Below are 26322 nucleotides of genomic sequence, written 5' to 3'. Positions count from 1 at the left end.
CTGGAATGATTCTGGTGATTTTCCGTGATCGTCAATCAGAATTAAACCATTAACGATACTACACCGCGCAAGTAACAATAGAATCGAAAAAGGAAATTTTCACCGTTTTTCATATACTTTCAACTTTCACTTACTTCATAACTCGAACTCCAAACTCGGAGCAACTTTTGTGTCCCTTTCACTCAGTCAAATAGTATTTCATCTTATGACCACCTGGTGTTGTTGGAAATTTTCGAAAAAAAAATTCAAAAAAAAGGTTCTACAATCACAACTTTTTCTTTATATTTTCAAGTCAGAACAAGAAATCACAATTATTGAAAAACGTGACTTATTTTCTCATTTCTGTTATCCCTTAAGTTCCACGTGAACAAATCCTTTTATTTTTGTCAGAGTGCAGGGCCAGATGGTTTTATCCAGACTGGCTCTTGTCAATCCATCTTATTTTCTCATTTCTGTTTCCCCCTAAGTTCCACGTAAAAAAATCTCTTTATTTCTGTTAGAGTGCAGGGCTGGATGGTTTTATCCAGACCGGCTCTTGTCAATCTGTCCAGCCCTACACAAGTCAGCTTTGATCATGGTTTTGCTATGGTATTACTTGTCCAAGGTGAGCATATCGTATGACAAATAAGAATCCTACACAGTACAAATGCTAGTTCCACCACTGATACCTGTCTGCCCGTCACTCATATCCAGGCCCCTTAGGCCAGATTACATCCAGGGAATGATGTTATCAATAGTCACTGTATTTGCGTTTAAAATCTTCTGGTGTACAGCCAGATTAAAAGAGAATTGTTTATCTAGCATGTTTGGACCTGGTGTAATTCTCCTTGCCTAACATACCCTTTGTCGTCATACTTAAGGAACTAAAAGGTTAAAAGACTAACCCTCTGAATCCTCGATCTAGGTATTTGTTCTCCACACTGTCTGTCATGTGTTAAACAATTTAAGCTTTAGGAATTTGGTGATAAATCATTTAACACCCCTATGTCGATCATTTTTCCCTCTTCTCCTCACCTTTTTGCCTGAAAATGTAAAAATACTGTAAGGAGAAATCAATTTTTTGGGTCACTTGCGGGAAAAAAAAGGCAAAGCTTCTTACAGCTTGCTAATAATTTGAGGCTTGTCAGCAAAATTTTTTTCTAATTGCCATATATTTTTCAAGTCATTTGAGACAAGAGTTTGCAGAGTATTTTCAATTGTCCCATCCTTTACTGATGAAACTAGTTGATACAGTAAGTCAGCTGGAATGCTAAAGTTCACATGAGGGAAGGTACAGGACATGTTTGCATCTTTCACATGACTTGTTATCATTCCTAACAGTTCCCCAGTCTCAGCAGACACCAGTGCCCCTCCACTTGTACCACAGTGAACTGCTGCAGTTGACTGAAGTAACACTGTCTGTTTCTGAACACAAACAATATTTGATATTACCCCAGAAACAACTGACGCTCCTGTGTTCAAGTGGCTTGCAAACAGAGGAAAACCAATTACAAGGACATCCTTGCCTTTCTTGTAACGATGTTTGGCAAAAGATTTTGGAGATTTTCTCTGCTCAAGATTAGTCTCTAGTCTTGATCTAAGAGGTCTTAACTGTTGATTCAGTTGCATTTTCAACAAAGCAAAATCTAAAGGGCATTCTTCTTGAGTGGCAAAGAGAACTTGTACTTTCTGATGAGCACTGTGGTCATAATTCCCACATAGCTTGACTTTGTCCTTGTCCCTGAAACATTGTACAGTATTACTGCTCCCTGTCACAATAAGGGGATTCTGACAATCTTTAACCACATGACTACAGGTTACGACGAGACCATCTTCACTATCAATTATAACACCTGAGCCCCATCTGTTACCACACTGAACCATTACAACACTTGAAAGAGCTATCTTTATTATGTCCTGAAGGTTAGAACTGTCTCGATCTACATGTATGACAGTTGAGTGGGTGCCTTTGTACACAAGCATGTTATCTTCTGTGATGACATTCTGCTGAGACTGTATTTTGACCTGGAAGTCTAACACATTGGCTAGAATTTCCGTTAACTTGAGTGGAATCAAAGATATGTTCCCCTTCAATAGTTGTGACAAATTATGTATTATATACCACAGTGAACATGCTAAAGTTATTCCGATCCACTCGCCGTTCCGCCAACAAAATGGTGCAAGAACGATTCCATAGAGATCTCTACCATTCAATAATCCAGGTTTTTGGTTGAAAGTGTACAATGCGCATCCTTCACAGCCTGGAATACAACGGGCATCAGTGATGATCATTTCATTGTTCCGTCCCAGGACATTAGACACGATCCCTTTAGAAACGCTGTTGTAGAAAACTTGGGGACATTCACACCCGAAAGGTGTGCCAATAACACACAAAGAGTCGCCTATTTTAGGGTTTTCAAGGCCACGCAGCGTTCGTAGATTAACCAAACTGTAAGATGAGCAGAAATTCTCAGGATTTTTCACTTTGATCAGAGCAAAATCTGATAGGGCGGTCTGGTGCAGCTGGGACGTGTCGTTCCCATGTTCTTCATCTGAGGCTCCTTGAAAATATTTCTGATCATGACCAAATAGTTCGAATTTCCATTCCGACGTCGGAAAAATAAGTTCAGTTATTCTCTTAAGTCCGTAATCTCTCCAAAACAAGATAACATAGCCTTCGAATGTTCTAAATTCGTCGTCTGTGTGACTTCGAAAGATAACCTCGACAGCGATTTCATCATTTGGTGACATCGAACTGACAAGGATGGGGGAATCCTCGGAAATTGTCCGCTGCCTTTCATTTTGATGCAAAGTGTCACTAAATAAAGACGCAACTGTTAACAAAATACCGTTGTTACTGTCTAAAACGATACCGCAACAGCTCCAGTCTGAATTACATCTCTTGATTATAACACACGGGACATCCGCCATGTTGGATGGATTAAGTAACCACGATTTTGTTGGAAAGCGGTCAACAGCGATGTGTTGATGCGCGCGAGTCGCTTCTCCACCTTGGCGCTGAATTTGACTTTTTGTTTTCAACCGTTGATAAGTTGATGATTAGAGATGGAAGCGTTAACATCGAGGGAGGACTCTGAAGACCGGTAAATTTAGCTTGAATTTAACAGGATATTCTAGAATTCATAACTTCCTTTGCTTAGGTTTCCTTTTTGAGTTTACAAATACGTTGTTAATGATCAGAACTTCACATAAACAGCTCTGTAATATTCACCTTCGTTATACATTCAGTAAATCTGTGTTTTTTTTCTTCGTTGTGTTTTTGAGTGGAAATATCATTTGGCTACCATTTCAATTTCTACAATCGAATTATGTTGCGACATGTGGTTCTTATGGGACATTTATTATCGACTAAGTAAGTGACTTAGTAGGAAAGTTGAGCAATCCATAACAAGTTTCATTGACAGGAAAAAATCTTAGGAAATTAAATACATTTGATTTTCCATTTGCAGGATCACCATTGGTGGTAAACGAAAATCTTCGAGCCGCCGATCTTCGGTGAGAAAGTTCATTTGTGCAAACATAAGATCAAAATGTGGTTCGTTAAGATTTCCACACATTCCTATACTATTGTAAAACAAAACCGTTTCCAAAGACAATCTATTGTTTTCGCTATGCATTGCTTTTTTTTGTCAATTTAATAACTGTATGCATAATGAAGTGTGGGGCTGTACAGAAATCTTGCCTTGGTTTCTTATTTTTTGAAGTACAAATTACTGCTCTAAGCTGTTCTGATCTGCTAGCTTATAGTTATAAACACTATGATTCACTGTTGTTTATCCAGGTTTTGGTGACAATGAGCATCGTAACATTTTTTAAAATTAACTTTGAGAAAACGACAAGCTAACACAATCTGATGAGAAGCAAGCTTACAGTTGGCAAGAGCCTTTAATGCTAATCTTAGCTTTAATGCTAGTCTCAGTTAGATGATCTTACATGTAGTGGCTTACATGGTGGATAAAGCAATCCTCTAGAATCATTGCAATCCCCCTCCCCCTTAAAAAAATAGTAAACTTACTAAGGGTAAATGTATCTACTGGATGGTGATTACTTCCCACACTCCAAATGATTATAATGATTAGCAAAACTTGCCTCACAAAAAGCAATCACTTGTACACCTCTTCACACAAAAACGCTTCTCGAATTAAGTGCCCTGGGGCAGGAAAGGAACTCCCACTTTGGAAGAAATATTTGCCACTGAATCTTGGTTTATTTCAATTAATTTTTTTTTCTAATGATAATCCTGTGGAGATTTTTCCTTACACATAACTTTTTCATATGTCATGCATGATTAGATTTTGAAGGCCACAAAATCTCCATTAAAAGCTGGTGTTTTAGAGGATTTGGATCCTAATTCATTGGATGATAATGGAAGGTGAGAACACATTGGCTACTTGGTAGAATTTTCTGATCAGCAAGGCAGGCTTTGGTCACAAGAAGAAAGAAAGAAGTTTTTACAAACAAAATTTGCTGGCCAAGAGCACCTCCATCTTTTAACACATTCTGCATACATGATTTCTGTTCCTCCCTTTCAATGTGGGTGCAGAATTTGATAAACAGTTGAATCCACATTCAGTGATCAGCCATGGAGAATGGTGGGGCAACTGCTAAATACAGCCTCCACAAAATAGGGGTCAAATTTAATCACAAAAATCATTTGTCAGTATCATTTTCAAGGTGACAACTGCTTGTGCAAATGGCTGTAACATTAGGCAATTCTTGGTTGGTCTTATTGGTTAATAATTATTTTTTTTTACTCTTACAGAAACACATCCAAAAAGTCCAGGAGATCCTCTGGAAGGAGAGTTAGCTTTGCAGAGAAGAACGACATCAAGTAAGTTATATTTGGTTATTTTACACTGTACCTGAGGTAATACAATAGAACTTGTTTAACTTAAACCACCAAGAGTAATGGAAAAATGTTAAAAGAGAGTTTTAATCACAGTTTTGCTAAGAACATCTAGTAACTGGTTGATGAGAAATATTCTTTTAACCCTTTAACTCCCAGAGGTGATTAACGTGTTACTTCTCCCTATAACATCTATTCATTTTCTAGCAAACAGGTAATGAGAATACTCACACTTATCAGGTAGAGGTTGTTCTCTTGAACTAGCACCAAATTCTTGCAACTAATTTAAAAAGGAGTTTGTAACAGCTAGAGGGGAGAATTAACAATCAGATCTTGGGAGTCAAAGGGTTAAGGAATTGACTATAACTCTTAACCCTTTGTCTCTCAAGATCTGATTGCAAGTTCTCACCTTTAGCTGTTACACATTTCCTTGTAAATTAGTTACAAGGATTTGGTGGTAGTTCAAAATAACATTTTCTACCTGATAAGTTTGAGTGTTCTCATGACCTGTTTGCTGGATAATGTATAACTATTGTAGGGAGAAGTTACATGTTAATCACCCTTAGGAGTTAAAGGGTTAAGTCTGTGAGAGGTTTGACTTAATCAAATCAAATTTAGCAGGGTTGTTTTGCTTATTATTATAACAAATTTGAAATCATGTCTTGCTCTATGAAGTTTATTTCACATAATCCTGTTTAATTCATTAATTATACCAAAAAATTATGTACTTTTGTTCTGCAGAGAATTTTTTGTAGAAGACTGGAAGAATTCATGGCCCAAGGATAAAGAGAATAGTAGGTTTTTGAAACTAATGATTAAAAAATATGTAGATTTTACCAAATGTGTATTCAGCACTGCAATTCATCATCTGATTAGTTTTTAGGAGTTAAATACCTAAATTGATTCCCTGATAAAATATTTTACAGATGATCTTCTGGAGTTAAGCACTTCTTCTCAAGGGTAAGAGAGCTTCATATATTGTTAATTTTTGCATTAGAAAAAATATGATTAAGTCTCAAGTCAGAAGAAAAAAGAGACAGTGCTTTATGTAAGTTGCTCAAATGAATGAAACATTTGACAGGAATGTCTTTTTTATGTAATGATATGTTTTAAATTTTATCTTATGGCTGATGTCTATCTTCCCTTGTTTATTATTGACAGCGAATACCGGGAACCAGCTAATTCCATTGAAGGTGAATATTTACATGAACACTTTACACCATAGCTTCTTTATGTATATTCTGTTTTGTTCTCTGTACATTTCCAAAGGTACTGATGAAGAGAATTTGTTTAACAGTCAAGAGCTCCTTTTTTTCGGGATCATTTCCTTTATTCTCATGACCTTGATGTGTGATTCAGGACTGATACTGTAAGGAGAAAGTAGATGCTAATCATTTGTAGGGGTCAAAGGGTTGACGAAAAAGAAATATAAGCCAATCTTCAAGTTCATTATGATAAATCATTAACCCTTTAACTCCCAAGATCTCATTAGTAATTCTCCTTACTGTCCACCATACGGTTCTCATGGTGTTTGTTTGGAGAATTTGGTATTGGATCAACTCATACTCCCTTAATTTATATTTTTCTTTATTCTCATCACTTAGCTGCTTGATATTGTATTGATATTGTAAGGAGAAATTCTGTCTTGGTCACTCATGGGGATTAAAGGGTTAAACTGTACTTTTATTTTACCTCTTACTTTTTAGGTCTCGAATCCTTGTTAAAGGGCAATATTCAAGCACCAGATGATTTCAGTGTTTGCCAAGTGGAAATTGAGGTGAGTTTTTTGAAAGAAATTGCTTCAAATGATTTTAAAAAGGCTCATCTCTTACCTCTGTTATATCTGAAGTACAAATTTGTGGTCACTGAATGTGCAGAATTAGTCTTTTTCAAGAGCAATGTTCAATCTTTTGCATCCATCTAGTTTTTGTACTGTATGCTTCATCAAATGACAAAAGAGAGAGAAAGTGTACTGACCAGTCTTCTTGCAACTCATTAACAAGTATTGGTCATAAGTATTAGATAGTATAATTTAAAAAGAAATTCATATGAAATGAATGCCTGCTAACAAAGCCTCAGTGTATGCATCAGATTTATCTTAAGATCAACTTTACTTACAATATGAAATGTTTCTAATTATATTTATGGTGTAACTGTCAGCTTCAATGCTTAAGTCTAAGATACACATACTTACACTGTATTCGTAATTATTGTCTTAACAAACCTTAGGAGATCCCAGAATCTTTAACTCTAAAGCCAAGTGAACAGGCAGAGGAAATGGAGTATACCACATGCTACAGTTCAGTTTTGCCAAACAGTGCTACAAACATGGAGAATACAAAGATTTTCAGCCATGATACAGCCATTGATCTTGATATAACATGCTCACAAAAAGAATTATTTTACCAGGATGGTTTGAATAACCAGGTTATGTCACCTGCTGGTTTTCAGGAAAATGACAGAATGGACAGCACATCTTTCCTCTTGTCATTAGGATCAAAGCATGCACATACTCAAGGAATTAAAGTAAAGCATGACACTGCAATTTCAGCAACGAGAAGTAATGACAGCATTTCCAGCAGGAGGCAGCCTATAGGTGAGATCAGATTTGAGCAGGGTGGCTATGACAGTCAGAGCGGATCCCAGCAAAGTCCATGTTCAAATGCAGATGTAGAGCTCACAGCTTGTCACAGCTTTGCTGTTCTGGAGAGCAATTTGCAGAAAACCAAACGGAGAAGTGTTTATGAACCTGCCGACCTTGAGCTTACATCGTGTTACGGCCAAGGACTGGCAAAATCAGCAGACAATCAGGAGGTTGGTGTGCAAAAGAGACAGGCATTGGGGGTTAGAGCAGATCTAAATGCTTTTAGAAATAGTTTTGAGACAAATTTACCAGACAAGGCACAGCCTGTATATGAAACTCAGCTCAATATAACAAACTGTTCCAGAGATAGTATGACATCAGGCAAGAAGACACTACTGTCGTTTGATAATCAAACAAATGTGGAGGAAGTACATGATGATGTCACAACAAAGGACTCCACAAATGACTTTTCCTTTGATAGCACAGTCTTTTTGAGGTCCCTTGGTGCAAGAAAAAGCCCTATTGCTTCAGTTGATACAGACAACAGAAATTTAGAAAGAAATCAAAATGAAAATCAGTCACCAGAAAGCACTGGTCACCTGGAGATGACACGCTGTTATGGTACAGGAATTTTGCAGAACACGAGGTTACCAGTGTTGATCACAGGTAGCAACCATACACTGGTTTTTAGTTCCGATACCGATCGCACCGATTCCCTAGACCTGACTGTTTGTCAGACACAAAAACAACAGGCTGCTTCTGCTCCATTTCCGCCTCTTTTGCAACAAAATTCTCAAAATGAGCAAAACTCGCCAAACAGGGCTTCAAGTAAAATGAATTCTTCAGTTTTCTTAAGAGTGCTTGGTGAAGTGATGCCATCTGTTGGAGACACAAATGAAGAAGAATGTGATCTAGAGCTCACTACTTGCCACAGTCAATCAGTACTGGAAAACAGTGCACAGAACACAAGTCGGAGCAGTGTTACTGAGCTTTCAGACTTGGATGTCACTTCATGTCATGGCCCAGGGCTTCTACAATCTGTAGACAACTGTGATAGATTAGATGCAAATAAAAGGAAAGCAAACCAGCTTTGTCAGTCTGCTGATGTAGATGTCACAGTTTGCCATGGTCCAGGGTTGCTGAAGGCATCTGGTGAAAAGGTGGAGGAGAAAGAAAGTGAAAATCAGCTAGCTGTAGACAGTGCTTCGCAGGAAGTGAAGAGAAGAAGCCCATTTGAAGCTGCCAATTACATGACATCCCACAGCAGTCCAGAACTGCTCAAGTCATCTGGCAAAAACTTTGATGAAAGTGTAAGGTTTGACCAGTCTGGTGGAGACATGAGTCATCAGATGATTAACAGAAAAAGTATTTACGAACCTGTTGATGTAGATGTAACATCTTGCTATGGGGCTGGGCTGCTGAAGACATCAGATGAGAAATTGGAGGGTGTAGCTCCTCGTGATCAGTCTATTATGGACAATAGTTCACGCAAAATTAGCAGAAAAGGTGCCTATGAGCCTGCTGATGTAGATGTAACATCCTGTTATGGAGCTGGGCTGCTAAAGGCAACAGATGAAAAACTGGATGCAATTGCTCCTTATATTCAGGCTGTTGAAGACAGTTCACGCAAAAGAAGCAGAAGAAGCATTTACGAACCTGCTGATGTAGATGTGACACTCTGCTTTGGAGCTGGGCTGCTGAAGACAAAAGGTGAACGCGTGGATACATTGGCTCCTTATAATCAGCCTGTTGTAGGTAAAAGTTGTCAGAAAACAGACAGAAGAAGCATCTACGAACCAGAAGACATTGATATTACATCTTGCTATGATGCAGGGCGGCTGAAGTCAAATAGTGAAAAACTGGATGCGGAGGCTTCTGAAAATCAGCAAGTTGCAGACAACAGTTTGCAGAGAAACAAAAGAAAAAGTATCTATGAACCTACCGACATAGATGTAACATCTTGCTTTGGTCAGGGAGTGGTTCAGTCATCCAGCGCTACAGCCAGTTATAATCAGCTGCTTGTAGGGAGCAGTTCACACGGAATCAAACAAAGAAGCCACTACGAGCCTGTTGATGTGGACATGACATCTTGCTATGGTTCAGGAATGTTAAAGAGCTCTGGAGAAGTTTTAAGAGGAAATTTCTGTGAAAGTAAACCAGCTCAGGGCACCAGTGCACTTCAACAGAATAGAAGAAGCCTTTATGAGCCTACTGATGTAGATGTAACATCTTGCCATGGCTCAGGAATGGTTATCGCGTGTAAAGGAACTTCGGAGATAGCAGAGTTACAACATCAGTCAGCTCCAGACATGGATGGGCCTAAACTTAACCGAAGAAGCCTCCACGAGCCTCTTGACATTGATTCCACCTCCTGTTATGATCAAGGAAAGGCTCTGGCTTCGGAAGAAGATTTGGAGGTGTCACTCTTCCATCAACAACCCTTACTAAATAATACTCTACACAAATCTAACAGAAGAGGTATCCATGAAACTAAAGACATGGACATAATTTCTTGCTATGATCCAGGAATGGCCCAGTCACCTGACGGAAATGTAGAGACCATTGTTTGCCAACCTGTTCTAGATGATAGTATGCAGATGACAAACCAACAAAACCTGCACAAGACAGGAGACGTGAATGTGACTAGATGCCAAGATTCAGAGCCAGTCCACACTCTTGATAGTCATTTCGTACACCTTACCGTCAGCAAAGAGCAACTGGACTTAGCGAAAAGTCCACAAGATACTTTCACCGGAGTTAAAGACATTGCCGATGCAGTGGTGGAGAAAGAAAGAGATTTAAATCGCAGCAAGGGGGAAACATCTCAGACTTCAAGAGTTTCTCCCATTCCAAAAGCTTTTCTTGAGACAGATGCAGACGACAGTTTGAATATAAACGAAGAATCCGCCCTCTCTTCGCAACAGATGGCATTAAAGGCTAACTGTGGTGTGAGTGATTCAACTCCTGACAGGAAGCTGTCTGTCATTTGTGAGGAATCTCTGAGTGAACTCAGTAAAAAGGTAATGAGTGTAGAGGAGGACGCTGATGTCACAGAGATGGAGAAGATGCAACATTCACGGTAAGTTTGTCTGTTGAGTTGAATGCAGTGCGACTACTTTAAATGAGATGATTCGGTTTTATCAACTGAGTTTATAATGTAAATCGGCCACCGTACAGAGTTTCAAAGCTGACATTTCGAGCCGGCGTTATGTTTTCTTTGCATCTTTTTTTTTTTCGCAAAGTAGAATCAGGTTATCTCATGAAAATGTCAGGGTTTCTGCAGAAACTAAAATTGTTCAACAGGTGTAACAAATGCACTGGCTTTGCTGATATGTCGTTCAAAAGAGGAAAATTCCGGGTTTTTTTGTGGCACACTTTTTTTTTAGTTAGAGAGTGCTCAGATCTTAAAGATGTGAAGAATTAGGATATGTTTTTAAGGCTATCAGTACTGAATTGCTGGATGATATCTTTGTTGGTACCTCTGTATCTAATTCTACGATTTATGAATTACTAAGGTCACATAATCCAATCAGCGTAAGGAAAGAAAAAAAATAGCTTTGGGCCAAATGCTCGTCAACTGCAATTCTCTTAACGTCATATGATTTTGCTCGTAACCGTCAATTTGAAAAATGAACACAATCGTTGAAAAAAAGGTCCAGAATGAGTCTAAAAATTTCTTCCGAAGACGTTTTTGCCGAATCCTGAATTGTGACAGTTATGCGTCACTTTTTCATATGTTGTGATTTACCCAGAAGTAACTCAGGAATGTTATTTAATGGAAAAAAATGACAATAGTGATTTTTTTTTGTTTTCAGACGTGCCATTACCCTGAAGGAGTTCCTTGATATTATAGAAATCGCTTTTATTACAGAGGTCAACATGCGCCGCAGTGTTGTACCATCTGCTGTGGTGAGTTTAGTAACGATGTTGTGTAAAATTATATGACTGTTTAACAGTGAAAGTTTTTTCAATGATTCGGGAAATAACTTAATTTTGAGTAACACTCTCTGACATTTTGTGGACACTTACCGCCTCCTCTGCCCCTCTCAATGTTGATCTGCAAGATGGTTTAAAATATTGGCAGCTCAAAACGATTAGAAGAGGAGAGGGCAAAGGTACATCATAGACTCTGTCCTGGAGAAGTGTCCCAACTAATTATTTCTGGGAGTGTACTTGCTGGAAAATAAACGATAAAAATCGATTTTGAATTTATTTAAGAAATAAAAAGTTCATTATAGTGAACATTTTCATACGAATTGGCCATTCTATCATGGTTCGGCCGAATGAATATGTTTTACCCTTTAAACCCTAACATCTGTATCCAAATTCTCTATAATATTTTCTATACATTTCGTTTGTTTCTGACAAGGAGAATTTGTTTAACAATCAAATATTCCTAAGTTGGCGATCATTTCCTCAATTCTCATGATCTTAATGACTGATTCAGCAGCATTACTGTAAGGAGAAAGTCGTTGCTGGTCACTCCATTAATCTTTATCGCATTGCTGAGTTGTTAGTTTTTACATCGCTTTTATTTCAGGTTGAGGCTCCTCAAACTCTCAAAGACAGGATGATATCAACACTAGTATCAAAACCAAAGGCTGTTTGCTACGAGGAGGCAATTCCAATCGTAGAATCGGAGATCACAGCGTGAGTATTGACACACTGTTTATACCAGTTAACAATGACGTTATACTCTGTAAGTTTGCGTGATAGCTATTAAACTTTCTGTGTGCCTCACTCTCAGAGTTCCGCGCGGCGTGCTCATATCAATTTTTCCCTCACCGATTTTCTTTGACGCACGCGACGGTCTTCGCCGAAAAGAAGGAACTGCTCGGAGTTTACTGTCACGGAATTAACAACGTGTAGCGTAGCCAAGCAGACAGCGCTATTTGTGGTCTAGTAGGTTTATGCTAAAACTGTACTTTATGGCATTGTGTTTTGTGGACATTTTTACAAAGATATCAATAAGAGACGTACCATAAATGGTGCAACAAATCGTGCGATCGAACGAATATTTTTAACATAAACATAATTTCTTTGATTGGTTGTGCTGATAGTATGAAAGGAAAAGTTGAACAGCAAGAGATGGAGTTGAATGTGTCCAACCCCAGAATATTTATGGAAGTACAAACCGCAAGCAAAGAGGAGGTAAGCCGCCATAGAGCGCTTTACGATTGAGTGTCGTGAAACCCAAACCAAAGTCATCAGAGCGGTCAATTAGAAGAAAGCAAAATTTATTTGAAGAGCCAATGAGAACTCAAAGTAAAAACAAGCCAACTGCTTTAGCGCGGGAAAACGCGGGCGACCAAGTCGTGATTGGTTTCAGTTTTCATCTGATTGGTCGAAAAAGTGGCGCGAATTCTCTGGACCAATCACAGGGTGAAGTAAAGCAAAAACAAAATAATCCCGGATTACTTTCGACGCTCAGTTGCAAATTGCCCCTTAACCCTTTAACACCAAGGAGTGACAAGCATTTAAATTCTCCTTATGAGATCACCCCCCGAATCACACGTTATGGTCATGAGAATAGATGAAATGATCACAAAAAAAAGAAGCTTTTGATTGGTAACCAAATTCTCCTTGTCAGCATCTTAGGAAATGTATATAGAGCAGTATGGAGAATATGCATACTGATATTAGGACGTAAAAGGTTAAATGCTGCACGATAAATTGACCATGTTATCCTGAGGCAAGTTTCCAACAAATTTTGGCTTGTATTTGGATTTTTTTCTGTACGAGGTAACTTGAAGTGGGACACTTGAAAGTCTGTCAACATATCGTAAAGTTCCTTAAACTGTAGGAGTGCAAAACGAGCTCTTTTCTGGGATCATTTTTCAAGATTATAGAAAAAACAGGAACACTTGTTAGTCTGTTAACATTTCGTAAAGGTCCCTAAACTGTGGGGGTTCAAAACGAGCTATCTCTTTGATCATTTTTCTAGATCACACACAAAAAAGGTCCTTTGACCAGGTGTAAGAGGGTTATATGGAAATAAAATGTGCTATGGCTGGTCAGAATACAGCTAAAAGCAAAGCACTCTCGAAGTTTCGACACTCAAGTGAAAATCGTTCTGTTTATTTTTTTCCTTTTGTTACTTAGTTGTTAGCCCTGCAAAGTAAAGTTCGTCGCCTGCGTTCTGTGTGCGAAAAAACTTCCAAACGAGAGTGGAAAGAGAACAAAGGCCAGCTGAACAAAAAAGTACTATTAAAAATGACGGTTAGTTTTATTGTTTTTAATTCTTTCATTTGATATAACCAATTAATTTCGTTTACAGGAGGCTCTCGGTCGGCAGAGAAAAAATTCTCCTCGTTAGTTTCAGAGGAAAGTATGAATATGCATACTAATGTACGGGTGAAAAGGGTTACATGCAAAGCGAAAGCAAAATCAAATGGAGCACAAACCGAAAGTTTACAGCTTTTTTTCTCCACTAAGAGTTTTCTGCACGGTTTTCTATTTGTTCGGCAACTTTATTATTTCTTTGATTCAGATCGATGGAAGAAGTGAGGTATTGTTTGTACGTTCATAAACTTAAAAAAGTGCGACTGATCTTTTTTAAAAACATTTTCAGACGAATCACGCGGCTCTTGCAAAAGACGTGCTCGTTGTGGAAGAATCCGTTAATATGGTTGATGATTGTCTCAGTTTACTTGACAAAAGTAAGTGAAGAGTGGTAGCTGTAACTCTCTGTCTAGTAACTTTCCCATTACACATCCATTCTACGAGACTTTTTCACAGGCCTATGTATATAAACCATAAACGTTTTAAGAGTTCGACATTTACACGTTATTACCGTCTGTCAAGTTTTCCTGTTTCATTGAGCCTGCATAGAATATGAGCAATCCCTCCTTTTCGGCATAGTCTGTCGCGGTAATGAAAAAAAAAAGGGGGGTTGTTAGCCTACACTTCTGCATGGCGCGCTGACATCTTTTTTTTTCGCTTGCACAACGGACTTCTCCAAAAAGAAGGGACTGCTCGTTGTCTAGAGCCTACACAACAGGCCTAATATTTTTAGGCGAGCGGAGGTTAAGCATGAGTCATTTGTTTTTTCTCGCATTACGCTTTCTCCTTGTGCTTACCATCGCTCGCCCGAAACTGCATAAAACCGCCCGTTTTCATTCTTTATTTCCGCTTCGGGGAGAGGAAATGACGCAATCGTTAGAGCGCTTAAACTATTATTATCATTATTATTGTTGTAGTTATCATTAGTAGTGTTCCATTGATTTATTTCTTTATGTTACCTTTTGACAGTGAACAGAGACTTTGATGAAAAAATGAAAAACATTCACATGTCACTCACAGAAAGCGAAAAGGTACCAAAAATCAAATGTCAGTAATAAGTAATTTTTGCTATAAAAGCCTGAGGTGCTATAATTCAATGCGTAAACCTTAATTTCTTCCTATTTAAACTTAGGAAATTCAGAGACAAACAAACATGGTTGAGGAATTGGCGACTATGTCAGAGGCACTGAGAAAGAGCGAACAAGGTAGAGCGAATGCTTCATATTTGGTGTCTTTCGAAGAGTTTAAAAGAGACAGTCGTGAGTTTTTTAATTTCAATGTAACATTTCCATTCACAATGATGTTGACTTTCATCGTAGAACTCGCTGGTCTGGAAAGTACAAGGTCTAAGCTACAGAGGTGAGATCTTATTTACAAGGGGTAAGCTGTCAAACAGGATAATGAACTTGTATCACTTCTTTCTTGCTATGGATCAGTACTCGACAATGACTTGGAAAAAGGGTTTTTTTACTGGTAGTTATGGTTCTGTAACGGTGATTTTCCACCGGAGTAACTCAGGAAGTAGCTTGCAAGCATACCCTCTTTATAAGCGCATCGACATGAGTGTTTCTTCGCCTGCGGGAAAGCACGAGGCATTGAGCAAAGCGAGTTGGTTAGAGGTCTGCAAGAGGACTGGCACCAATTGCTCGCACTGGTTACCAGCGCTGGCTACTAGTGCCAAACCTCTCCCCGACTCATCTCAAATCTTCACGCGGGCGGAGTAACGCGCTTCCTGCAGCGCTGATGAGCCAATTTTTAGAGAAACCTGACAAATTGAAATGCCGACTGAAGGGTTTATGCTTCAAGGGACCAAGATGAGTTACTCAATTAAATACTGATTATGCAAACATTATAATCCATTAATTTTAGCGAGAAACACGAGCTGGCAAAGAACAAGGACCAACTTGATGGAAAGATACTCGAGACGGAGGAAACTATTCGCTTGGTGAAACGAAAGGTTGGTTTCATTTATTTGGTCATATTGGTCTAAATGTAACTCGAAGAAGCTGTCTTCCGTCCACTGAAATTTTATGTCGCGATCTGTGGCGTAGTGGAGCTTACTTCACCTCAGCCGATCAGAGCTAAGGAAAATATCAGAAAGAGCCCATGAGAACTCAAAGTACCAAGACGCAAACTGCCTGAAGCGCGGGAAAACGCGAGTGGCCAAGTCGTGATTAGTTATAGTTCTTATCTGATTGGTTGAGATGGTAGCGCGAGTTTTGTAGACCGGAAACAGTGTGAAATAAAGGAAGGGGTTTCGCTGCTAAATTAAAAATTGCTCTACCGCCATTTGACATCCTTTTACAACTACGAGAATGGCATCTTTTTTCTCAACAGGACCCAAGGAGCAACAAACCAATAAGAGAATTGTCGCAGAAATTAGATATCCTCGTGAGGTATGTTTCGGAAAAATTTCTGGTTTGAATTGGTGATTGGATTTCCACGCAAATTCTTCTCTACAAATGCTGTCCTCAAGACGTGACAACATTTGTGAGAGGGAAAGATGTCATTATGTAACATTTTACAAGATATTGGCTTCAATAAGAGTTCTCATCTCTTTTCATATGACCCTTAGAGATATTCGTTGACCGTTTTTCCACAGTATGGATGGCTTTGCATACTGGTGATGAATTCATTTTCCGTCGAACGAGAAGGAAGCACGGCGTAATTTGATTGCGTGACTCATTTCTTTGTCTAGCATGTAACGCAACTATGACATTGTTGATCAGTTTGCAGGAATGGTCCTTAGAGGAGTGGAATAAAGAGCGTGCTAAATTTGCGTTCTTGAACAACACGTTGGAAATTGTCGTGGTATTTGCTCCAGAAACCACAGGTCAGAGTGCGAAACTTTTTTAATTATTATTTGCAATTTTGAATTTCTTCCAGAATCTTTAAGTCACCATTTTACTGGAGGCTATTTGAGATGGTGTCTAGGAAGGTTTGAGGAGGTGCAATTTAGTAATTATGACTTTCAAAGGTTTCTTGATTTTAATGTATGTGTTACCACTTTTCCCTTACCAATACAGAAGGTGTATTTCATCATCAGGATGTTAGGAGTGTTAAACTGAATTTCACTACAGCAGGTACTTGAAAAGGACTTTGATTACTAAGTTAATTTGTTCCTCAATGGAGGTATTAAGATACACCTGAAAGCAAAAAAATGTTGATACCAAGAATGATGAGACCCAAAGGCATCTGGTTATGCGTGCATGACAGCCACGGATATATGTCAGTATCTGCGCACTTGGGAAGGGTAAAGGTGAATATTTTTTTTTAAAATTATTTTTTATGCTACATTTTGTATTTATTCAACACGACACCAAAAATTTGCTCTAGGATGAGATATTACTTTTTAGGCAGTATTTATTTTTAAATCTAGTTTATCAGTCATACTGTCATGTGTTACCCCCTCTAAATAAAGTTGTTACTTACTTATTCTTGTCATGCAGATACTTTTACTGGAAGAATGGGAAAAGTCCAAACAATTGTGAAAAAATTGGTAAATGAGGACATTCTCAACCAGATGTACTCTTCAAGGAAGGATTTAGCCAAGGTACTCGCGATGGACTAGAATTTCATCGAGGGGAGGAGAGTAGTGATACTCCTAGCCGCCTCATGTGAGGGAAACCGGGAAAACTTCTGGCCAGTCGGCTCCAATGCAAACTTTGCTTTACCAATTTTTGTTTGAATGGTTACACACGAGAGTCAGTTCATCTGCAGCCTGAAAAGTTTGAACCTGCTCATGCAGTTAATGAACGAAACTCTGTTTGGTAGCTTTTATTAAGAAGGTTGTGTTAAGTTATAGTGTGACAGTTATTAAGGGGATTAACTGTGGTGATAAGGACAAATTTAGGAGAAAATCTATTTCTGATATCCATATATCTTTCATATTTTGATTTGCTTCCTATAGGTCTTGGAGCACGTGTCAGGGATAATTCATAAGTCGAACGAGATAGGAGATGAGCTTTTCAGAATTGGTCTGTCACATCTTATGTCATTTGAAGAAGATAGGTAATGCAATTCTTTGTCAAAACAATTCGTCCTTTCGTCTGAGACCTCGTCTGAACTATCGAAAATTGTCATCTAACTTTAGGTTGGATGAACAAGCCAAAAGATGTAACCTTGCTTTACAGCTGCGAATCAATTTGAATACCATTTTAAAAAGCATCGGCCTGTATCTTAAGCGTAAACGATGTTTATCATGTCCACCAATCAACGTGCCAGTTTTTTTTTTTCAAACTGTCCAATCATGGTGAACTTGGTGACTAAGTGTCCTGTTATGAAAGGGAAATTGTGAAATACTTCAACCCATATTATAGTTGTTGTTGCATGCATTAAGAATGATTTGGTGCTGTCTTTACAGACTTATTGTGGAGTTCTCAAGTTTGAAGGCGTTTGTGAAGTTTGTGTTGCATATACAAGTTGGGCTATCTTCTTATCCAAACTGTGTATCACTTACTGCATTACCAAAAATTGGACACCTGAGGTTTGTGCTACACGTGGACAATTTATCATATTTTATAACTAAACCTAAACTTAACGAATTCGTGATCAATTTATTTTCAGTTTGAAAGCACTGTGTTGCAAAATTTGCTTCAAGAGTGTTCAGTTCTGTGTAAAACCTCCTTGTCGTTACGTTGCTTGCTCGACGAGGTGTTTGCTCGCTTCGCATCTGTATTTCGCGCGTTTGTTTGTAAACGTGCTTCTTGTTTGTCCCGCCCATACTCTACCATTTTTATTCTACCCGTGCACGCCAGGTACGTGTTTTCCTGCGCTTTGCAGCGAATACCTTTGCTGCCTTGTCACTGGTTACATGTTAACGGCTTTGTAAACTGGGATTTGTTTCCTCTCGCATATCTGCGGCACACAAAATTTACCGTTACGCTCTTGTAACGTCGGCTAATTTGTTTAAGGATGGACTGAACACCTCCATTGTATGGCGTTCTCCTAACCAAAGAATACTTGCTTTTTATTATCGTTACAGTCAAACAGAAATTGAAGAAACCTTGAATGCTGTCAGCGCTGGTCCACGATATCTGAGCAGAGTGGTGGATGCCGCTGATCAACTTCTGAGCACAATCAAACCTGCTACGTCGTCATAACCTTTCCACAGCTTGTGTGGGAAATCAATGTAGATTGTAGATACATTTATCGGAAATTTAGCATTTTTTTAAATTTCATCCACCGCTACATTAATTTATTCATGATGTTTTTCAATAGAAAAAAATAGAGTTGTAATAATACTTGTTATACGTATTCAGCTCGTGAGGGTGAAAGGATTGGAAAGAGTCACGGATCTCAAGTGAAGTAAAGCCTTTAAGCTGGAGAAAAATGTGTCTGTGTAGGGGGAGGTCATCACGGGCGTGTTTGAGCTGTCCAAACTAAAATTGCGCTGAATGCTTTTTGCAATCATGGACTGGTAAATTTTGATCTTGGCTGTTTCAATGGAGCTCTCAAAAGCGAGATTTTTTTGTGAATTGATAGCTTAGGGGCTTGTAACTTAAGTGCATGTAGTCTTCAAATGCAATAATATTTGTCATATAATATGCGGAATTATACATGGATTTGAAGGAAGACGCATTTTTGCTTCTTTTTTGTGTAAAACAAAATAATAAATTCCATGTTGCTCTGTGTCTGAAGAGTAATAGACCACAGAAGACGTCAAAATATGGTAAGAACATCAGTGATACACTCAGCTGCGCCTTTGTGACAGTTTTTTGTTCGTACCACATTTGACGTCATCTGTGATCTATTGCTGAATAAACGTGCGACAACATGGGATCTGTGTGTCGAAATAGATGGCGAGTAGCGTAGCCAATCAGCTAGCAGCATTTTTGATAGATTGCTAGTAGATATATACTAATACCTTACAGAAGCACGGCAATATTGGACCTATCTGTTGTTGGAGTGCACAGACCCGTAACTCACCTTTTTCGAATTATTTCCTCCTGTAATCCCGTAACTGGATGTGAGTGAAGTGATTTTTTTATACCTTCCCCTTCCCTTTTTTTATCGTGATTTTTTTTTACGACAACGTCTCGCGTTTCTCTCTACACTTCTTTCGCGCTCTAGCCGCTTCCTGCGTGCTTTACAACAGAACAGAGCACAGTCAAGGCCTCTCTATCTAAAACTGACCGCGGGAACATCGGAGCCATTAGCATCCTACAATGCACTCTGGGAATGATTCAAAATGGTGGACGAGATACTCTTACAACAGTATTAACAGTATAACAACTGAGGCGAAGCTTCCTTGGTGGTGAATTATCACGGAATGAAGCTCTCATTAACCGAATTTTGATCGGTATGGCTCTTTATTTCAAAAGGACATTATGTTCAATATTATAATTGGCAGAACGTGGTAAAAGACAATCGTTGCCGCGAAACGATTGTAACCGTGAATCTCAGGGCTGCTGTAGTTCCCTTGGTAACTAGTTCAACCTTTCATAGAATGCTTTTTCAACCATTCCGCGTAGAAAAAGAGCAGCTTACGAACAAGTGTTGTAAATGGAAATCATGTTGATGTGTAATTTGGAGTGACAAGTCTGGTTTGACTCACGCAAAATGAAAGCAATTTATCACGTACGAACTGCACTGGAACGTTTGTGGAAACGAAAAATGGTGAAAGTTGGAGTCGTTTTGTTCCTAGTATTTGAATTCGTAGTATTTGTTAGATTTGATAAATTAACCAGATTATTCAACGAAAGAAACAAAACGGCAGTTGCACAAGAAAATTCGACCGGTTTGCAGATGACGATTAAAGAATCTCCCAAAGCGCTCAACATGTCAGGTTTCTTAAATTTGCATTTGTGGTCAGATACTTGTGCGAAAAACTTAGACATTTTGTGTAATTTTCCTATGTTTCCAAGAGCTCCAGCTCAAAGACTTGTGCTGAAAAAAACGGTAATTACGGGCAACTTGACACAGGCGAAGGAAATGAGGTTGTTTGGGTATATAAACCCGAACGAATCTGGCTTGTTTCTTTTCATGGTTAAATTTTGCACTGCTGAAGTCCATCTTGGCTACCACAAGAACTGGAAAGAAGCAATGAAGATCATATCCTTAGATGCTGGAAAATTTCCTGAAAACAAGTCAGACTCTCAAGTTTCCTCAGCAATTGATCTGGTAGCTGGAGAGAAATATTTCATAGACATAGTTGCCATTTGTGTTCACAGCATTAACAAGTTACAACTTTTGTGGAAAACTCCAAGTAGCTCTGGTTTTGAAATCATAAACTCAACATTTTTATTCCCAAACATGGATGACAGCAGCTCATTTAATTTGAATTTTTACGATGAACACATACCAGATTCTCAAGCCTGTGCTCTGAGAAGGAATGAAACAATTTATTTTAAATTGCCAAGTCAAATGAGTCACTTATCACATGAGCAAGTGAAAAATATCTTACCATATTGTGAGTATAAACCAAGTTACAATTTGAATCGCAGAGTATCGGGATATGAAGCTGTGACATATCGTGTTGTTCATTCATTTATATACCCATTTCCTGAACATGAACAACTTAGAGACCAAAAAAACTGGATTTATGCACTTGGAGAAAATGAGACAAAAGATGTTGTTTACACCTTCATGGAGGCACTTGGCAGTAAAGAACCGAGGTAATGAAATCACAATTTAGCAGTTATGGTCAAAATAAGAGTAGTTTGTCAGGAAATTTATTCACTTATTTTAGGAAAATTTTGACTCAGGGAAGGGTTTGTGTGTCAGGTTAGGCATAGCATTGTTATTATCCTGCCACTGCATGGACAACCAAATGCAAATGAAGAAGAGAACCTTGCAGAATCTTAAGAAATGTGTTTAAGGGCTGGTTGACTTGTTGAAGGATAGTTTGAACTGTGGCTAACTTGAGGCATGCTGTTGTTGCCTGGTATCTATAGATATAACCATGAACTAAAGGTTTGTAAATTGGTGAAGTAATGAGTGTAATGAGAATGATAATAATGAAGGTAATAAGTAATGGTAATAGGACTATGATAATAATAATAATAATAATAATGATAATTAGGATGATAGTAATTGTGATAATAATAATTATGATAATTATAATAGTAATAACAATTTGGTGGTAAGAATACTAATGATAATGTAAATAGTAGCCACAGTGATAATAATAGTATTAATAATAATAGATATTTTTTTGCTTTCAACTCCTAAAATGTCTCCCTACAATTTCAACCCAGAATCAAACATTTAGGTCAAGTGATTAATGGAATTAATTGCCATCTTGAAGAAGCACTTGATTGTTAAACAAATTCTCCTTGTCAGCACCTTAGGATATGTATAGAGAACAGTATGGAGAATATTGATACTGATGTTAGGGTGGAAAGGGGTAAGGTATACTGAAATGCAAAGTGTACCTCGGATGCACTTTGGTCCATTTTGATCCATAAGGCTTCCTTTAGTGAAATGCATGAGAATATCTTAATTGGAACGGAAAATTGTCAGTAATCAGTGCTGTCGTTGGTTACTCATGATTACTGCCTCAATATCTGACTGGTTACTTGTTTCCTTAATAGGAGGTTTGAACTGATGAAAATAAGAAATGTGGAAAGAAAGACAGATCCAAAAAGAGGCGACCGATATCTGATCGAAGTTGAGCTGCTTGATCTAACAAGCAGCAGCAAAGTGATGTTATCTGAATATGTGTTCTTGGCCAAAGGAGAAAAGAAACTTTGTTACCCAACGGGATTTCAGTGGAACAGAACGGTCGATGTTTATCTGGTGGCAACAGCAAAAAATCTTGGAAGATGGCTGCATCATTTTATTAAAAACGTCGAGAAGATTATACATGAAACGAACGATCAAAATCTTCATGTTGTGATTTACGATTACAACAGCTCTGACATCAACTTGGAAAAGGTTTTAAAGGACAGTTCTCTGACAAATTACATGTTCAGAAGAGAGAGTGGGAAATATTCGCGGACGCATTCCTTTACTGAGGCAATAAAACTCGTATCAAACCCGCACAGTATTATTGTCATGGTGGATCTTCATCTCCATATCGCTGCGCCATTTATCAACAGCGTTCGAAAAGTAAGTTGAAATATATATGTAAAGAAAAATAAAATTGTGTCCGTTGATAAAAAAACAATGACTAGATAACCATAGAGATTTATCCAGCGGATATTGTTTTCCATCCTCTGAACAACAGGGTCTTGGAAAGGATGATTTCGGAGGTGATTGTGGTTTGATGGCTCATTTCATGCTGTGTTTCCTTTTTCAGCATTGTATCGAAGGTCGTATGGTTTACACGCCGATCATTGTTCAAATGGCCTGCGGTTCTAATCCGGCAAACTTGGTCGGACTGTGGCAAGTGTATGGTTATGGGATAATAGGATTATACAAGTCGGACTGGGACCGAGCCGGGGGATTCGGGATGAATAAAAACAGCTGGGGAGGAGAGGACTGGATACTAATGGACCGGCTTGTCAGTGTAGGACTGGAGTTTGAACGCATGCGCACTCCTTATGTATACCATTATTACCATTCAAAGAAGGGACTGTGGTGATTCAAGGTCTTGTTCAAACTTTTTAGAGCAATTATAAGTTGTTTAAGAGAATGATAATCGCTGGAGTCCTGTGGTCAGGGAATAAAGCTGTGCTGTGCAATTAATTTTTCCGGTCGTTGGTACGACGATTATACGACGATTATAAGAATAAAACAGTAACTACGGATCTATCTTCTAAAGATTTCGACGCGAAACTATTCGCACCATCCACTGGCTATCACGGCTTACCTTTATTTATTAATACAACTACCGTGAACGACTAAAACTTACTTTAGATATTGCGAACGCATTTCGAAAGGGTGCAACAGAAAACGGTAGACGTAGTTGTAAGAAATTCAGTGCAGGAAAGCTACGGGAACGCAAAAGGAACTTGGAAGAAAAGTACCACGGGTATGATACGGAGATGAAACAAGGGGATCAAGAGCAAGCGCTCTGGAAAACATTCAGGTCCGAGGTCTAACCCAAACCGCGGTTTTACGCAAGCAGTGGGCCTTACTTATTCTCTATAAGATGGTTTCTCTTTTTAATAAAATAAATGTCCTTCTACGGCTAGCTTTCGGCCCTGTTGACACTGTTCACGAAAATGAATGTTCAGATAAAAGATTCAGCCAAATTCAAGGTAGTTTGGAAGCAGTTTTGTTAAACAACAGCTAAACTCTTTTTGAATAACCAACCTTAGTCTTGATATAAGGGGGGGGGGGGATTTTTCGAGGTTATTTGTGGGTATTTATGGAAATTCCTCACCGGTTATTAAAATTTCCCTCAAAGAAAACCAGCAGTGCAGGCGTCTTATTAGTACGAGCTAACGCTATAAGCTAGCGATCGTTTATACAACCGGCCGTGTTTGAGTTGGAATTAGAGTGGACGGTGGGGGTAGGGGGCGGGGGGAGGGCGATAAGTAATCTTCACCTCCCAACCCTACCCCTCTCCCTCTTTTTGACCGACGACTACCCCCTTGGTACAAATTTCTTTCCCTCCCCAGCCTTCCGCTGCTATCAAAAAAAATCACGCGCGTATTGCGCTCTTTCCGTTATTTGCTCTCTTTCGCGCATGTATTACGAACATTCTTGCAGATCCGTTGCTTTGCAGGTTAAGATTTATAGGAAACTACCGAAGCATTGAATTATTTTTTTCCTCTGTATTTCTTGGTAAGTTATCATTATCGATTTCTCATGAGCTATCAGTACCCTATAATGCACCACGGGAATGATCCAAGGTGGCGGCGGACAAGAGATTCAAAACAACAACGACGTCATAAATGAAGAGAAGCATATTTGGACGTGAAGTACCGCGGAAGAAGGCTCATATTAACCAAATTTTGATCGGTAAGACTGAATGTATTAAAAGAAGATGATTTCTCGGTTCCATCAGTTACAGAAGTACAAATGTTATCCATGAAACGATCGGCCGTGAAATCGTCAAGATTTCCGCACAGCACCGAAGTATTTTAAACAAAGTCATAGCCCCAAAGGCAATTTGTTGTTTTTTTAGAGGGCACGGTAACGAATCTTGCAATCTGATTGGTTCTTTACCCGGTCAGTATTTTCCTATCTCTGCCCACGGGCCACGGTAACGCTTTCGTGAGTCGCCGAGTACATCCTAACTTTCGTTGTCATTTTTCATAAATATACCTCGTTTTCCGGCTGGGCAGTATTTTTAAGCAAACACGTCGGTCACTACCTCAAGCCGATAAATAACTTATGAATCCTCTCTTTTCTCTCTATCAAATCACTTTGGTTGACAGAAAAATATTGGTTTCAGAATGAATTTGTATAAACAATTGCGTCATTACGTTGGTTGACAAGCGGCCTAAAAAACCGTCTGCAATTAATTTTAATCGTTCACAAAAAGTACCCAGAAAGTTGAAACGTGAGGTATTTGGTCACAGTTAAACTGAACGATGGAACTTTCATTCATTTAATATCTGAATTTTCTCGAGCAATTTGTTCGTAGTGAAAGAGCGAGCGAAGTTTTAATTTAAGTTCTACAACAAATATACGCTCCTGGTGAGTCTTTCCAATTCCGTTCAATTTGGACATTTGTACCTTAAATTGCACAACAGAAATTGAAGGAATTTTTTGAGAAAAGGCCGCATCACATTCCCTTGTGTCTCGTTGGAGTGTGCCGTTCGAATTTAGTTTTTGTGAAGGAAAGATCAGAGTTAAACACGCCACTACAGCAAACAAACGAGCAAACTCTCACAACTTCAAAATAAAAAAATTGAATTTACTCACAATTACTTCCCTCGCCGTTTACTTAATGAACAGAGGTAAATCTTTGTACATGAATGAATGGTCGATGAGAGTGAATAATACTTTCCGTTAGATCATTAACTGATTTTGAAGAAAACATTGTCGTGACAGTCCTTGCCAAACTAGTTCTGTTGGTTTTCACATGTTCCTACGCTTCTTTTTTTTCTTGCGCGCTCTCTAATTGACAGGTGTCAGATTGTGACAGATACTTGTAAAAATGTTTCAAAGTTTGTTTGGAAGCCTTTTAAATCACCTTTATCGTTACGGAAATGAAAACGTTTCGCTGAGGCATCTCTCTTAAATTTGCATCACCTCTATTTTAACTACCATTTACTCACTCAAAAATTGTTCAGTTTATGGAAGATCTTGCCGTATTTACGGCCATAAATCATTGGGGTTCTTTCGGAAAGAATTTCGTCAAGTTTAAAAACAATAAATATGTTATTTACCGGCTAAGGGTCGGTCCGTATGGTGAAAAACTGTGACCTCGGTCTTGAAAATGCTGCCCTCGGCCTACGGCCTCGGGCAGTATTTTCAAGACCTCGGTCACAGTTTTTCACCATACGGACCTCCCAGCCGGCAAATAACATATATGTATTGTTTTCTACATTTCTATCTTTATCCAAGAATTGTATGCATAATGAAGCTTGGGGTCATACGGAAGTCTCACAGTGAAATCCCCCCATTCATCCCCATGGTAATCAGTTCGTTCTGTCATAGAATTCGCATTTACTAAACCACTTAGGAAAAGAGCGGCTATAGTTTAAATTTTGGTTATTTTAATATGTTGTTACCGCACGCTGTTGTGCAATTTCGTAGTAAGCCACTTATA

The 26322-nt window shown here is 38.6% G+C and overlaps 3 protein-coding genes across 3 annotated transcripts; 2 read left to right on the top strand and 1 right to left on the bottom strand.

Moving 5' to 3' along the window:
* Nucleotides 1-236: 236 nt before the first annotated feature.
* On the bottom strand, nucleotides 237-3047 carry LOC131795055 (peroxisomal leader peptide-processing protease). The gene has a single exon (XM_059112621.2). The coding sequence runs from the start codon at nucleotides 2908-2910 to the stop codon at nucleotides 1096-1098; it is 1815 nt and encodes a 604-aa protein (XP_058968604.2). The 5' UTR covers nucleotides 2911-3047; the 3' UTR covers nucleotides 237-1095.
* On the top strand, nucleotides 2971-19269 carry LOC131795328 (titin homolog). Its single transcript, XM_059112911.2, has 25 exons — nucleotides 2971-3083; nucleotides 3450-3495; nucleotides 4293-4372; nucleotides 4763-4831; nucleotides 5588-5640; nucleotides 5773-5806; nucleotides 6008-6039; nucleotides 6553-6623; nucleotides 7076-10509; nucleotides 11246-11339; nucleotides 11971-12080; nucleotides 12491-12581; nucleotides 13533-13649; nucleotides 14002-14089; nucleotides 14682-14743; nucleotides 14845-14917; nucleotides 15032-15071; nucleotides 15582-15669; nucleotides 16050-16108; nucleotides 16442-16545; nucleotides 16739-16795; nucleotides 17162-17265; nucleotides 17623-17723; nucleotides 18076-18198; nucleotides 18697-19269. Exons 1-25 carry the CDS (start codon nucleotides 3046-3048, stop codon nucleotides 18812-18814), a joined length of 5286 nt encoding a protein of 1761 aa, XP_058968894.2. The 5' UTR covers nucleotides 2971-3045; the 3' UTR covers nucleotides 18815-19269.
* A 646-nt stretch (nucleotides 19270-19915) lies between these two features.
* LOC131795114 (chondroitin sulfate synthase 3-like) lies at nucleotides 19916-24010 on the top strand. Its single transcript, XM_059112687.2, has 3 exons — nucleotides 19916-21328; nucleotides 22247-22763; nucleotides 22954-24010. The coding sequence occupies exons 1-3, from the start codon at nucleotides 20274-20276 to the stop codon at nucleotides 23236-23238; spliced, it is 1857 nt and encodes a 618-aa protein (XP_058968670.1). The 5' UTR covers nucleotides 19916-20273; the 3' UTR covers nucleotides 23239-24010.
* The last annotated feature ends 2312 nt before the right edge of the window (nucleotides 24011-26322 follow it).

The sequence above is a fragment of the Pocillopora verrucosa genome, chromosome 13, assembly GCF_036669915.1.
Source record: "Pocillopora verrucosa isolate sample1 chromosome 13, ASM3666991v2, whole genome shotgun sequence".
In the NCBI taxonomy this organism is placed as follows: domain Eukaryota; kingdom Metazoa; phylum Cnidaria; class Anthozoa; order Scleractinia; family Pocilloporidae; genus Pocillopora; species Pocillopora verrucosa.
This window is presented reverse-complemented; position numbering and strand designations above follow the sequence as displayed.

What these genes read in the sequence shown, in the direction of transcription:
- LOC131795055 (XM_059112621.2), bottom strand. Translation starts at nt 2,910, where the DNA reads ATGGCGGATGTCCCGTGTGTTATAATCAAGAGATGTAATTCAGACTGG.
- LOC131795114 (XM_059112687.2), top strand. Translation starts at nt 20,274, where the DNA reads ATGAAAGCAATTTATCACGTACGAACTGCACTGGAACGTTTGTGGAAA. An exon ending in CTTGGCAGTAAAGAACCGAG is followed by an intron (nt 21,329 to 22,246) that starts GTAATGAAATCA and finishes TTTCCTTAATAG; the next exon opens with GAGGTTTGAACTGATGAAAA. An exon ending in TTATCAACAGCGTTCGAAAA is followed by an intron (nt 22,764 to 22,953) that starts GTAAGTTGAAAT and finishes TTCCTTTTTCAG; the next exon opens with CATTGTATCGAAGGTCGTAT.
- LOC131795328 (XM_059112911.2), top strand. Translation starts at nt 3,046, where the DNA reads ATGGAAGCGTTAACATCGAGGGAGGACTCTGAAGACCG. An exon ending in CTTCGAGCCGCCGATCTTCG is followed by an intron (nt 3,496 to 4,292) that starts GTGAGAAAGTTC and finishes ATGCATGATTAG; the next exon opens with ATTTTGAAGGCCACAAAATC. An exon ending in CACTCACAGAAAGCGAAAAG is followed by an intron (nt 14,744 to 14,844) that starts GTACCAAAAATC and finishes ATTTAAACTTAG; the next exon opens with GAAATTCAGAGACAAACAAA.